Source organism: Mus caroli, unplaced genomic scaffold (genome assembly GCF_978045245.1).
Source record: "Mus caroli unplaced genomic scaffold, Mus_caroli_1 scaffold_11, whole genome shotgun sequence".
Lineage (NCBI taxonomy): Eukaryota > Metazoa > Chordata > Mammalia > Rodentia > Muridae > Mus > Mus caroli.
In genome coordinates this window covers 118929958-118944528 of record NW_028227266.1, presented here as the reverse complement: position 1 = coordinate 118944528, position 14571 = coordinate 118929958, and the positions used below count along the sequence as shown (strand labels likewise).

At 54.1% G+C, this 14571-nt stretch overlaps 1 protein-coding gene across 3 annotated transcripts; it reads left to right on the top strand.

Annotated features, from left to right (window-relative positions):
- The first annotated feature begins 756 nt into the window (after positions 1 to 756).
- Csrnp1 (cysteine and serine rich nuclear protein 1) lies at positions 757 to 14540 on the top strand. Of its 3 annotated transcripts, none has more exons than XM_021173012.3 (5): positions 757 to 1056; positions 8425 to 8683; positions 11284 to 11543; positions 12021 to 12335; positions 12489 to 14540. In XM_021173012.3, exons 2-5 carry the CDS (start codon positions 8464 to 8466, stop codon positions 13458 to 13460), a joined length of 1767 nt encoding a protein of 588 aa, XP_021028671.1. In that variant the 5' UTR covers positions 757 to 1056; positions 8425 to 8463; the 3' UTR covers positions 13461 to 14540. The 3 variants fall into 3 exon arrangements, with proteins under 3 accessions (XP_021028671.1, XP_021028669.1, XP_021028670.1); XM_021173010.3 differs by lacking the exon at positions 757 to 1056 and adding an exon at positions 1959 to 2084; XM_021173011.2 differs by lacking the exon at positions 757 to 1056 and adding an exon at positions 2096 to 2971.
- The last annotated feature ends 31 nt before the right edge of the window (positions 14541 to 14571 follow it).

The following is a 14571-nucleotide window of genomic DNA, read 5'->3' as shown; positions in this document are numbered from 1 at the left end:
CAGTCTGGGGTACATGAGACCCGGTCTCCAAAACCCCTCTGCTGGTGAAGAAGGAAGAGTGGTGGTGCCAAAATTGTTCGGTCATCAAGAGCTGTAAATCTGCAGGAAGCAAAGGCTGAATCTGGTGGTGGGGAAATGTGGGGCCTGGAGGGACAGCCCTGAAATCTATGTCACCTTTATAGACTGATGTGCAGTTTGCTGGTGTGTGGTCTTTTGTTGTTGTTGGTTTGGTTTCTGTTTGTTTTTGTTTTTTTGAGATACGTAGCTCTAGCTTTCTTGGAAGTCACTATGTAGACCTGGCTGACCTTGAACTCACAGAGATCCCCCTGCCTCTGCCTCTTGAGTGCTGGGATTAAAAGTGTGCAACACCATGCCAGGTCATGTTTTGTTTTGGAGTTTCTCTGTGTAGCCCTGGCCGTCCTGGAACTTGCTCTGTAGACCAGGCTGCCCCGAACTCAGGTTCCCCAGCCTCTGCCTCCTGAATGATGGAGTCAAAGGCCTGCACCACCACGGATCTGCCATGTTTTGTTCTCAAAATGGGGGTTAAACATAGGGCTTTTCACATGCTGAGAAAGTGCCCTACCATTGAGCTACATGCTTCTTCAGCTAGCCCTGTAGACTATTTCCTGAGCAGACTCAGCCACCCGGCGGCAGCTTCTGTGTACCAAAGCTGTGTGTTGAGGATCTCTGTCTGGCCTCCAGACCCCAGATTACCACAGATAAAGGGCAGGCTGACCCCCCCACCCCCACTCTGCTTGTCCTCTGTACACATGTACATCCAGGGCTGAAGACTGAAGAAAGGGCCCGTCATCCTCCCCACCCTCGGTGCCATTTAGGCAGGACAGAAGGTCACCTCCCTACTGCACCCGGGGGAGGGGAGAATGGAATCCTGAGGGTTGGACTAGCCACTGACAGCATTCATCTAGGACAGTCAGAAGAACCCAGAATGCAGCGGGAGCGGGGCTGGGAGGGGGAGGGTCGAGCTTCCACGAAGGCTTCCAGGAGGAGGAGGCAGTACTTGCTGAGCCATCCTAGGCGTTGTTGGGATTCCCTCAGGTGAGCAGAGAGAGGGTGAAACGTTCCAGGCGGTGCAGTCAGAACGGGAGAGAAAAGCGCTCTAGGTACTGGGTCGAACTGGCCCTGCCGTGGGCTGACGAGGACTCGGGTGGGCTCCTGAGAGAGAAGTTGAATGCTAGAACACACTTTCTTCTGCCTAGTAGTACAGGGAGTTGGCTGCGAGCCTAGGGAAGGTCTTGGCGGGAGCAGAGGAGGCAGCAGCAGTCCGCTGTAAGTAGCCAGGGTCCGGCCTAGGAGAAACCAGATTCTTTTTTTTTTTTTTTTAAAGGAGGGCTGGGGGTGGGGAAGCTGGTTCCAGCAATCTCTACTTTAGGTATTGTTCGGGAGTAAGGGCTCTGGCCCGAGGGCAGAGGTGAAGGCCAGGCCCTAGGATGACCTTTTCTTCTCTCCTCATCCCTGGCTGGTCTCCAGTCTGAGCTAACTTTCTGCGGGATCTGGGAAAGAGAGGTAGGGTGAGGGCCGGGGAAGGGTCCTCAGATTGAACTGATAATAATCTGCCCTGGGCGGGTGGAGGCAGGGGAGGAGCTTCCATCGCTCGCAGCCTCAGTCTACCCAGTCTGCAGCTCGGGACAGCTCGGCGTGGAGAAGCGGGCATCTCTAGGACCCGGCTCTGCACGAAGCTCGGCTCCGCGATCGTAGGAGCCGAGCGCGGAGAAGCGGCGTTGCGGCCGGGTCACAGTCCGCGGGGAGGCTCGAGGCGGGGGGGGGGGGGTAGGGGGCGGGGCCTCCGGGGCGGGGCCGAAGGCTCCGGGCTGCGGGGCCGCCTGGCGGGAGGCCCGGCGTGCGTCAGCGCCGTGAGCCCCGGAGTTTTCCACTGACGAGGAGGGCGGAGCCGCGGGCGGGGCCGGGGCTGAGCTAGTCTCTCCCGCCGCCGCCGGACGCGCAGACCTGGGCCGGCTGCACCGACGGCCGCCCGGCCGAGCGCACTGCGGGTCGCTGCGCGCGCTGCGACCCTGGGGCCGGCACACGAGTGGCTTCGGTGAACTGGGCGAGCGCTGCTAGCTTAGGTGAGTGCCACGGTTCCTGAACGCGGCGGGATGGGAATTGGGGCAGGGGGCGTCTCGGGTGAGTGGCGCTGTCACTCCAGCTCCCCGCTGATCTCCCTTGGGTCCTCCGGTGGGGACGCCGGGATCCGGCCTCCGAGCCCGACTGGAGATCTCGCGCCTGGGGTGAGAGCCCACGGTTGCGAGGTGGCGAGGGGGGGGCAAGGCTTCCCCTCCCCCGCCTCGCTGTGGTTACCCCAGATGTCCAGGCGCCCCAAAGCCGGGCGCAGGTGGCAGTGGGACGGGGCGCGCGTGCCCGCGGGTGAGTTTCCTTTTGACCTAGTTGCCTGAGAACTTTTCAGAAGTTACTCGCGTGGCCGGGGCAGGTGACATTGGTCGCCTTCCTCCTCGGGCTCCCTAGGGGGAGGGTGCCCGAGCTGCGGCGTGTGCCCAGCGCCCCCGGCAGGCGGGGGTCAGGGAGGGTTTGGAGGGATGAGTGAGGAATGAGCGAGGCTTGGTGAGTCACGGACCCCGGGATGGAGGGGGGTGGGGAGAAGGATTGTGTCGTATGTTCACCTGTCACCGTCACACTCAGAGGCCACTGCCGTGAGTCACGGGGCGCAGCTACACCGACCACCCGCGGGCACACGTAGGCTCTCTCCCACGCACCTCTACTCCCTCTTCTGCACGCATTTCCTCTCCTTCCTCAGTTTCCCCTTCCCGGAGGTCCTTTCGCCTTCATGTACTGTAGAAAAGCCTACACCACGGCAACGGCCACACACTTAGTCACTCGGGTTGCCGATACAGTCACTCCCAGATGTAGCCCACCTTCCTGACAACAGAGAGTTCCTCCCTCCTCTCTAGCTACCCACCCAACACCTCTGGACCGAAGTCTCAGCCTTCTGCAGAGAGTAAGTCAATACTCTCTGCCCCCAAATCTTTGACAGCCCCGCCCACATCTCCCTGGCTGTCACCAAATCCACCCCCTTTTCTCCTTTGCGCTTGTCCTGTCAGTTCACCTGGCCCTACCCTGTGTGTCCTACGGGTCACACCCTCTTTGGCTCAGGCGCTGAGCCATCTTTCAACCATGCAAATCTAGAATTGTCAGTCCTTACTTACGCACTTGGGTGGCTTCCTGTGCCCTCGAGCTAACACAGGCCCTCTTAGTTGCATCGCCACCAGAAGGCGCACTGGCTGCCCTTGCTCCAGTCCCTGTACCATGCAGTGTGACCCCCCCCCCCCCAATCTGGAACTCTGCCAACATCCCTCCTTCAGAGGAGCCTGCCTCGTCCCCAGTTCAACCCTTCTTGCCTATCCTGTATAACTCCGACTTGAGAGGTGCTGGTTGTAGGTCCTTTACCTGTGTGCCCAATGTCTGTCATAGTTTGGCCTTTTGGAAGCTTAGCCAGGATTTGATTGGTGAATGAATGAATGAATGAATGTGAAAAACTGGCTTAAGGTGGAGGAAGGGGTGACTGTCAAGTGCAGTTTTCCCTGGGTAGAACTGAGTATTTCATACAGCCAGCAAACATTTGGCATTTACCCAGGGCAGGGCCCTGGAGGCTGAAAATCGAAGGAACTGTCCCCTCCCCCCATCACTTTCTGAGGCATGGGTGGGGGAGGGGTACGTCAGTGCTTCCTGTCTGCTGTGTCTTGAGCTGCCCAGCACTTTGTCTCCGTGAACTGCTTGTAGGTGATTTTCCGCATCCCAGGAAGCCCTTCAGGAGGGTCTGGGGTCCTGTGACCCTAGGTGTTGGAGGTGGGGGCATGACTGATCAAGACCTGGGGTTCTGAGGTCAAAGGACACATTCTTCGGATTCCTGGAAGGGGGGGGGGATCGAGGCCGCCAGGGGGCTGGGGACTGGAGCACACTGGCAGGCTGAGGCTTCCAATAGCTGCCGCTTGTTGCCTGGGTGGAATAGCCTTCACTGGTTCAGTGTATTAGATAGCTATGGTCACTAGACTGGGGTGACATTCCGTTCTCTGGGCTGTCAGCGCCTGTGTGTGGTGGCAGGAAGGGGGCGGCCCCAGATTCTGCTACCATCCCGGAAGGAGCCCGGTTCTCTTTGATTCCGGGGCCTGCCTCTGGGGCTCCTCAGGGGGTGTGGTGTTTCTGTCTGAGCCAACTCCTGGGAATGGCTTTTCCTTCCTCCAGGACCCTAGGACAGGACTGTGTTCACCCTGGGAACAGGATCTTGAGTCCTGAGTAGCTGCTGCAGCCCTACCCCCACCCCCTGACTCACTGTCTGGCACTTTTCTTGGGCTCTTCAGCTATCTTTCATTCTGTTTTCTGACTTGGCCTCCTCTGCTGCGCAGTCTTTCTGTCTCTGTCTTCTTTCAGCCTCTGGATCCCAGGTGGCACTCCTCCCTCCCTTCTTTCCTCCCTTCCTCCCTCTCTCTCCTCTGACCCAGCCAGGGCTCCAGCACTCACGCCTGAAACAGCCTGGCCTTTCCAGAACTCTGCCTGCAGCTTTGAATGTTAACGCTCTTCAGCCTTAGTTCTTATCTTGGGTACACTCAGCTGTGGATCTCTATCCAGTCCACACCTACCTCTCTGACATCTGTTTACTCTTGGGGACCTGGAGCCTTCAGATGCCACCTCACACTTGCACTCCAGTGAGCCTGTCCCCTTCTCCTTCCCCTTCCCCCCCACCCCGTCCTCAAAGCCACCTTTGAACACTGTTCTTGGCTCAGCCAGCTCTGACCCTGGCTGGGGGATGGGCATGTGTCTCCTCATTAGATTAGCTTTCAGGGCCAGGAAAACTAAGACCCCTGGGCTAAAGCCCTGTCTGTGTCACACACAGTGCTGCCTGCCCACTCTTCTGGGCCTCTCTCTGCCAGGCTTATTATGGCCATGCAAAAATAGCCTATAGCCAAGCCTTGTGTGAGGAGAGGCCCGTTACACTGTGGTCACTTATAGCTCTTAAAGAGTTGAACCCAGGGTTTCAATGCGTGCCAGACAGCTGACCTATGTCCCTGGCACATATGGAGGCAAATGTCTGTCATCCCAGCACGTGGGAGGTGAACGAACACTGGAGGATCAGGAAAGAGGCCATCAAGGGCTACTCAGACTCTCTCAATCAAGATCTATTATTTCCTAAAGCACTTGCCTCCAAGGTCATGACATCGGAGATTAATCTTTGATTCGGGACTATTTTTTTTTTTGAAAGTGTTCTGTTCATAGCAGTACCCCAAAAAGGCAGAAGAAGTGTGTGTGTGTGTGTGGGGGGGGGGCTTTTGATGTCCTTTTGGAAATAACTTTTTGGAGAAGAAGGTTTTTCTCTGTAAATCAGGTTGGCTTAAACTCCAGGCAATTCTCCTGCCTCATTTGAGATTGGATAAACATGAGCTGTGATACTCAACTCAGAAATGACTTCTGGATGGGTGTAAGTCTTGGTGGGCTGTTCCAGTCTTTGAAGAAGGCAGGGAGGATAGCAGGGACATGGCCTTGTGGGGAACTGCAAACAGTGGTGCTCAGCATGGGAACTGCAAACAGTGGCACTCAGCATGGGGACTGTAAACAGTGGTGCTCCTGTGCAAACAGTGGAGCTCAGCATGGGGACTGCAGACAGTGGTGCTCAACATGGGGACTGTAAACAGTTCAGCATGGTGTTTTCTTTCTGTCATTTGGCTGTGGGGTATAGGGTGGCTCAGAAGAGACTAGATGGTAGCAGGTGGGGGCAGACACAGAACAGGTGATAAGCTCCGCGTGTGTGCTGAGAAGCCACCTCAGGGCTTTGCAGGAGCCCTTCAGGGAGCTCCACCATCAGGTGACCTACATAGAACAGGAATACAGTCTAGGAATGTCACTCCTGCAGTGGAGGAATTGTGAAGCATTTAACACCCCTGCAAACCTACCCAGGCCAACCTCTACCCATCATCCTACCCCCAACCCCACACCCAGGAAATCCCCTCACAACTGTCCCCTGGTCTCACACACTCCCTCCTGGAAGACTGTCCTGTCCTTTCGCCTGACTGTGGAGAAGGCAGGTACAATGCCTTCTAATTGGTCTCCCCTTTGTCAGTCTCCATTTGCATTTTCTGTCGAGTTCATGCCTGTGTCTCCACTCAGGAGTCCTCGGGCTTACTATTATTTGCACACTCACTGAGCACACGATTCCCTGACTGAGGACTTGACATGTGTCCATTCCTGTATTCCACCCAGCCATGTGAGGTTCTAATGTGTGTTTATTTCCTTTGAGACGCCGTCTCAAGATCAGCGGAGGCTGATCTTGAACTCTTGATTCTCCTGTAACTCCCGAGTACTAGGATAGATATCAAGTGTGTACCACCCTGACTGGCCTTCTGGGACCTTCAGACAATTGGAGACAGTGATGTTGAGGGACCTGCCCAGGATCACTCAGCCAATAGCCAAGTCAAGGTCCAAATCAGGCAGTTGATTTTGGCCTCTAGGATATCTCCCAAGTCGGTGCCTAGCCTGTAGGTGAACTTCCAGGACTGAGACTGCCTGGGTGTGGGTGCAAGAAGAGGGGAGGGAGAAGCTGAGGGTGGCTGCAGGCTGCAGGTTTCTGGCTTGAGCAACTGGGTGGGTGGCTGCAGTTACTAAGACAGGGAACACAGGAAGAGGAACAGATGGCATGGGGAGGGAGCAGAGAGGTTCAATTTGGGGCCTGTGAAATTGTATATTTCCAGGAGAAGTGGGTCCTTGCTTGGTTTGGGGGTCTTGGACTTGTGCCCTTTGTCTCACAGGAAACAACTGGAATTAGAGAGGGGGTAGTTTTTTTCCTCCCCCCACCCCCCGCATTAGGCTGTGGTGGTCGCAGGATGTTTAGGGGCTGCCTGTATGAATGAGTGTGTCTGTGGTAAGGATGCATGTGCACGTGTGTGTGATGCCTGGCTCATGACCAAACACCCTCATCTCCTGGGAGAGGCTACAGACAGGTTAACTGGGCTGTTTGTGTTTGTGGTTTGACTCTGGGAAGCCGGGTAACAACCTAGCCTGAGAAACTGCCCCGGAAACACCTGCGTGTCCTTCTTCCCCCGGGCCTGGGGTGAGGGCTTGACCTGGTAGTAAGATTTTCTTGAGCCTCTCCCATGCCTGCCTGGAGGAGATGGCTGTTCTCCCTTGAGTACTTTTATCCAGTGAGTTGACAGCTGGCGCCCTCGGATTTAGGGACCTGCTGGAAGGTATAGGTTAGGAGAAGGGACCACAGGATACCTTGGTGAAGGAGACCCAGACAGCTTTCTGCTTAGTTTTCCTGCCTCTTTCACTTCCTGTGATGGTGGTGGGGGAGGAGTCCCCAGCTGTGGGCATTCAACCCTGAATGAGTGAGTACGGCAGACTCAAGACAGCCACACAGCAGGTAGCTGCACTCAGCCACCATCCTTGAACCCACTGAGGGCCCCCTGGTCCTGGAAGGACTGTTACTTGTCTGAGCGCTGGGGGTTAGGGAGGGAGCTTTAACCCCCTCCAGCCTGACTGGTGAGTGATTGCATCCTACCTGGGTCCAGAGAAGCTACAGAGGAGCAAGGGAAACAGGATAGCAGCTTTTCCTGGTCAGTTTCTCTATTAGAGGTTTGTTTTAAAGAGAATTAACCATAGGGGTGAGCTATTGAAGGTGAATTTAAGATCAAAGTGAAGTCTCCTGCCACAGTCCAGCCTAGAGCAGGGGACTTTTCTCCTGTGGCATGGGGGTTTCTGAGGGAAAGTCTAAACTCCATCCCAGGGAGGGGAGGGGCTTGGGAAAGTCCTTCTGCTGGGAATCCAGCCAACATCAAAACCAGTGCCCATTCTCAGAGCTCCTGTTCAGCCTGGCCCAGGAGCTGACCTGAAGCTGTCAGTGGGCAAGGCGGTGGACCTGTGTGGTGGGAGAGGAGTGCCGCCCTTAGTGGGGTGGGGGGCTCTGGAGATTGTAGAAGGCCCTGCACGGGCAAGTGCACAAAGACCCGAGTGCCTGTGAGTCAGCCTCCAGGATTCCTGTGAAGATGAGCCAGGCTAGTTCTGTCAGTCCATCTGTTGGTCTGTCTGCCTGCTGGCCTGTGTGTGTGTCTGGTGTACGTATGTGCCTGTGTGTAGGTGTGTGCATGTATGAATGTGTAGGTGGTAATGGGGAAGGTACCTGGCTGTTTTCCAGAGGCTTGTTATCAGGGGGCCAGGTCTTGGGAGGCCAGAGTCTCCGGGAGGGACTTGGATTTGCGTGTGTTAAGACTCATTTGAGGGAGGAGATGCTACTGTGTTGTTTGGGACTGGGGACCCTACTGGAGACACTACCATGAACCTGCAGCTCCTGGCTGGGCTGGAGGGCTCAGAGTCTGGGAGATACCATGGAAGGTAAGCAGAGGCTAGGGAGACATGGCTAGGCGGGGAGCCTATCACTTAATCTTTCCGTTATCTTCATCCCAGGCGTCTGTCCTCGGCTGTTGGAACCGCCTACCTCCCACCATGACCGGGCTACTGAAGAGGAAGTTTGACCAGCTGGAAGAGGACGACTCCAGTTCCTCCTCCTCCTCCTCCTCCTCCTCCTCCTGGGTCTCTAGCCGGCTCTCTCTCTCCTCCTTCCCCGCCCCTTCTGCCTCCCCTGCCTGGAACTCTGATGAGGAGGGACCAGGTGGTCAGGCACCCCAGCCTGATCAGGACTCCTGTGGCCTCCGGAGTTTCACTCGTGAGTCTCCCATTCTGGGCGCCCCGCCCCCCTTGCCAACCCTCCCCCTTCTTCCTTACCTTAAACTGAAATTGGCCTTTTCATTCGGCCTGGCCTCGGTAGCCCCCTCAGGGTGCCTCCTTCTGTGAAGTTGTATGGCTGCTCCACTCTGCAGAGACACCTTGACTTCCTGTTGACCGCGGGGGTGGGTGGGGGGGGTGGGGGGGGTTGTGCTGTTGGAGACGGAGACTTTGCTTGAGTGGCTCTGGCTCTGGGGCCTTTGAAGGGTGTTGCGGCTCTGTTTTCCCGGCACACCCTACCCCTTCCAGGAACACCACTGGGGCTCATCCCTCTCCTCACACACCCCGTGCACTAGGCTTGCTAAGCCTCTTCCCCCTCCCTCAATTTCAGCTTCTTTCTGAATGTCCCCAAAAGGGTTTTTCCAGAATAGTTTTCTTTTCTTCCTTTTTTTTGAGAACACACTCTCATATAATCCAGGTTGTCTTCCAGCTGTGTGGCATCGGCCTCCCAAGTACAGGGATTCTGGATGTGCGCCACCATGGCTGACTTCCTGGTTATCTTTCTGTCTTTTTTTTTCTTTTTTTTTAAAGACTTACTTATTTTATAATATGTGAGTACACTCTCACTGTCTTTAGGCACACCAGAAGAGGGCATCAGATCCATTTACAGATGGTTGTGAGCCACCATGTGGTTGCTGGGAATTGAACTCAGGACCTCTGGAGGAGCAGTCGGTGCTCTTAACCTCTGAGCCATCTCTCCAGCTCCCCTGGTTATCTTTCAAGCTTGTATAATTTTGATTTTAAACTGAAGGATGGTCTTGATGGTCTTTTTGTTTTTGTTTTTGTTTTTTTCAATACAAGATTTCTCTGTATAGCCTTGGCTGTCCTGGAACTCACTCTGTAGACCAGGCTGGCCTCGAACTCAGAAACCCGTCTGCCTCTTTCTCCCAAGTGCTGGGATTAAAGGTGTGTGCCACTATTGCCCGGCGATGGTCCATTTTTTTAAAAAATGATTTCTTTTGATTTTTGAGATTATAATTACATCATTTCCCCTATCTTCCCCTCCCTCCAAATCTTCCCACGTATTCGTCCTTATCCTCTTTCAAATTCATGGTCTCTTTTTTTATTATTGTTACATAAGTCTATACAGATATATTCCTCAATATATAACTCCAGCCTGCTTTGTTTTTATAATATAAAGGCAACCTTTGATTTTCAGCATGCTCTTTCTACTTCAAGAACCGTTTTAGACACTTTTCCCCTACAAGGGGAATGTTTATAAACACAGGGTTACGTCTCCCTATGAAGTTTTGACACCATAGTTGTTTCTTCCATGTCTCCTATACAACATACCTGTGTGTTATATATTTTTTTAAAAAGTATGATTTTTTAATGCCTGGAATACAAACAGAAAATTTCTTAGAAGGAATTTTCTCAGGCAGTTGAGTACAAAGTTAATATGTTAACGTGAAGTCACTTGGCAAACATATAATCCCAGAACTGGGGAGGCAGGAGGGCTGGGATTCAATGTCGCTTGCTATGGAACCAGTCCTAGCCAGCTTGGGATAAATGATGGTGTATGCCTTTAATTCCAGTTCTTGAGAGACAAAGCCTGGTGGATCAAGACCAAACTGGGCTACATATCAAGTCCTCGGACAGTCAGTGTTACATAGTGAGACCCTGTCTCAAGAAAACATAAACAAGGGCTAGAAGGATGGCACAGTAGTTAAGAGAATCTTGCTCTTGCAGAGGACCCAAGTGTGGTCCTTAGCACCCACATCAGATGGCTCCCCACCACCTGTAGCTCCTAGCACTAGGGATCTGGCGCTTTCTGAACTTCAAAGGCACCCACACCCAAGTGGCATACACTCACACATGCACTTATTAAAAATAAGTAAGTTTGAACTGGGCAGTGGTGGCGCACGCCTTTAATCCCAGCACTAGGGAGGCAGAGGCAGGCGGATTTCTGAGTTCAAGGCCAGCCTGGTCTACAGAGTGAGTTCCAGGACAGCCAGGGCTACACAAAGAAATTCTGTCTCAGAAAACTGAAAGAGAGAGAGACAGACAGACAGACAGACAGACACTTTCTGGGTCTGTCTCAGAAGACTTAAACTATAAAGGAAAAGGCCAATGACATAACTATATATTTTTAATTTATGTGCATGAGTATTTTGCCTGTGGATATATGTCCATGTACCATGAGCTTGTTATACCTGAGGAGGCCAGAAGAGGGAGTTAGTGCTACTGAAACTGAGTTTCTTGGCTGTGACCTCTCCCGTGGGTACCAGGGCTCTTAACTGCTGAGCCATTTCCCCAGTTCTTTGATATATGTTTAAACAGGAGATTATATTATTACATGTAAAGAATAAGAATTACAGAAAATTGTACAAAGGATTTATAAATACGTGGTAAGGGTTTATTTGTGCTGATAAATGACAGTTAAGCTGGTGTTGGGTTGGGAGTGGTATTGTTCTCCAGATCCAGCCAGGCCTGGCTTTTAAGTTCAGATCCAAGGTGGGTGGAGAAAGAGAATGGGTTGGAATCTTTCTAGAGATTACACCACATCGAGGGAAGCTCAATCCCTTCTCTTTTCCCTTTCAGCCCCGTCCATCCTGAAGCGGGCTCCTCGGGAGCGTCCAGGTCACGTGGCCTTTAACAGCATCACCGTCTACTATTTCCCACGGTGCCAGGGATTCACCAGTGTGCCCAGCCGTGGTGGCTGTACCCTGGGCATGGCTTCTCGGCACAGCACCTGCCGCCTTTTCTCCTTAGCTGAGTTTACACAGGAGCAGGTCCGGGCTCGGCGTGAGAAGCTCCGCCGCCGTTTAAAGGAGGAGAAGCTGGAGATGCTGAGGTGGAAGGTATGGGAGGTTGGCACGTTAAGTGTGGAGTTGTTGGTGTTAGGGGAGAGTCAATGGCTGGACTATAACTCAGGCAGGGAGAGCGCCTCCTAGTGGGGAGGAGGACCTGGTGCCCATCACCAGCACTGCATAAACCAGGCATCTTGGTGCACCCATCGTCCTGGAACTTGGGTGGTGAAGGCCGAGGAATCAGGGATTCGAGGTCATCCTCCGCAAGTTGGAGGCCATGGCCCTTTCCCAAATGAAAGTAGTCGGCTTCAGACCACAGGCTAGGCCCTGGGCATAAATAATGCTTGAATCTTCCTAGTTGAATCCGATCAGCCGGCTAGACTGATCTGTCACTGCCAGTACATCGGGGTTTGAGTAAGAGATCCTTGTAGCTGCTGAGCACAGTGTGTACCCCTTCCCTACAGACAGCACCCCACTCTCTGGGAGAGCTAAATCTCTATCTCTCACACCGTCTTTCTGTACTTGTAGTTTTCAGTGGCTGGAGTTCCGGAGACAGGGGCAGGCGTGCCTCTCACAGCGGATGCCATCGATGACGCCTCTGTAGAGGAGGACTTGGCAGTGGCTGTGGCAAATGGCCGCCTGGAGGAAGCCAATTTCCTTCAGCCCCATCCACCTCGGCAGCGACGGGCCCTCCTTCGGGCTTCCGGCGTTCGAAGGATTGACCGAGAGGAAAAGCGGGAGCTACAGGTGCTGCGCCAGTCCCGGGAGGATTGTGGTTGTCACTGTGATGGCGTCTGTGACCCTGAGACCTGCAGTTGCAGCCTGGCCGGCATTAAGTGCCAGGTGCGTGGTTTGGACTGGGTAGGATAAGGGGGGTGTGCCTATAATCCCAGCACTCGGGCAGGGCTATACAGGGAAACCTTGTCTGTGGGGAGCTGGGCCTGCTGGCTTCTTGTATCTCTGAAGTTCTCACTTTGGCTTTGTCTTTCTCTGCAGATGGATCACACGTCCTTCCCGTGTGGCTGCTGCAGGGAGGGCTGCGAGAACCCCAATGGTCGAGTGGAATTCAATCAGACAAGAGTTCAGACGCACTTCATTCACACGCTCACCCGCCTGCAGATGGAGCAGGGTGCCGAGAGCTTGGGGGACCTGGAGTCCCCCGTGGAGGACACTCCAGTTGAACAAGCCCTGCTTTCCCCCTTTCCGCCTTCCAAGCCCCCTGTGAGCAGTGAATTGGGGGACAGCAGCTGCAGCAGCGACATGACAGACTCTTCCACGACCTTGTCCTCTGGCAGCAGCGAGCCTCCAAACCACCCTGCCCACCCCAGCCTGCCAGGTCCCAGCTTCCGGTCTGGCGTAGATGAAGACAGCCTGGAACAGATCCTGAATTTCAGTGACTCTGACCTCGGAATTGAGGAAGAGGAGGAGGAGGGAGGGGGTGTGGGCAACTTGGATAACCTCAGCTGCTTCCATCTGGCTGACATCTTTGGTACCGGTGACCCTGGCAGCCTGGCCAGCTGGACTCACAGCCAGTCTGGCTCTAGCCTCGCATCGGGCATCCTAGATGAGAATGCCAACCTGGACGCCAGTTGCTTCCTGAACAGCGGACTTGGAGGGCTGAGAGAAGGTAGCCTCCCTAGCAGTTCTGGGCCCCCTGAGGGGGAGGCCGTCCAGAACAGCTCCTGGGACCTCAGCTTATCCTCCTGTGACTCTTTTGAGCTTCTCCAGGCTCTGCCAGATTATAGTCTGGGACCTCACTATACTTCCCGAAGGGTGTCGGGCAGCCCGGATAGCCTTGAGACCTTCCACCCATTGCCCAGCTTCTCTCCACCCCGGGATGCGAGCACTTGCTTCCTGGAGTCTCTCATGGGCCTGTCTGAGCCGGTTACAGATGTCCTGGCACCCCTTCTGGAGAGCCAGTTTGAGGATGCTGCCTTGGCACCTTTGTTGGAGCCTGTGCCAGTGTAAGGATTAAGGTGCCTTCTTCCTGCCCCGAGACCCTGTTGCTGCTCTTTGTGATCTTGGGGTTCCCCGAGGTCTATGTATGTAACGGTCTCCCACGGGCTGGTCCTGCTCACGGTGCCATGTGGGCACCCTCTATTTTTACATTAACACTCTGAATTTATTTATTTTTTTATGTTTTTCTGTACTGAAGAAGGGAGGGTGGGGAGGGTACCCCTCTTTCAATGCCTGGTCTCTTTATGTCCAAACAGAGGTCTTCCACCTCCTACTGTATGCCTGAAGGAGGAAGGGGCGGGGCTCTCCTGGAGCCTCACATTCCCTCTTTTTTCTGTACTGTAAGATGCTCCTTGCTCCAAAGACAGCGACGGCTGAGCGCAGGGCCTTAGGGGCTTCCTGTGAACCATAGGGGCTAGGTCTTCTGGACTGTGAAGATGTAATTTATTTCTGTAATTTATTTGGGGACGGAGACAGCAGTGGTGGAGCCTCTCTGGCGGGTGGGCAAGCAGTGTTGGGGCCGAGTCTTCTGTGTGCCCTGCCAATCTGGGCTTCGGTGTGGTGTGTGGGTTCGAGCTTATTGCTCTCTATCAAACAGCGGCCTGGCTCAACCGAGCACACAGAGGCTGTGCTTGACCAGCGGTGACCAAAACCCCTTCTGCCCCCTGCCCAGACACTCTACTTGCCCTCTTTCCAATTCCCTCTACCCAAGGCCATGGATTATAAAGCCCCTCTGTAAGATGGTGAGCCAGAGGCCCTAAGAGGGCATGAAGCACACCCTGATCACTGTCTCAGGCCTTTCTGGGCATTGACTCGACCCTGGCCCACCTCACGCCCCCAGGCCAGTTGGCAAGGGGTGGCTCTTGAGGGCTCTTACGCCCTTCATTAGATGATGTTGGATTTTATATGCATTTTTTTATTGTCTCTAAGTGTCAGAACTATAATTTATTCATTTCTTTGTGTGTGTGTGTGTGCCAAGAAATGCAGGCTCTGGGCCTGCCTCCTTGCCCAGGAGGCCTTGCCAGCCTGTGTGTTTGTGGGAACACACTGTACCTGAGCTGACAGGTACCAATAAAGACGCTCTATTTTTAAGTGTGGTCTTCTTGGTGAGGTGGGGAGTGTG

What these genes read in the sequence shown, in the direction of transcription:
- Csrnp1 (XM_021173012.3), top strand. Translation starts at nt 8,464, where the DNA reads ATGACCGGGCTACTGAAGAGGAAGTTTGACCAGCTGGAAGAGGACGAC. An exon ending in TGGCCTCCGGAGTTTCACTC is followed by an intron (nt 8,684 to 11,283) that starts GTGAGTCTCCCA and finishes TTTCCCTTTCAG; the next exon opens with CCCCGTCCATCCTGAAGCGG. An exon ending in TGGAGATGCTGAGGTGGAAG is followed by an intron (nt 11,544 to 12,020) that starts GTATGGGAGGTT and finishes CTGTACTTGTAG; the next exon opens with TTTTCAGTGGCTGGAGTTCC.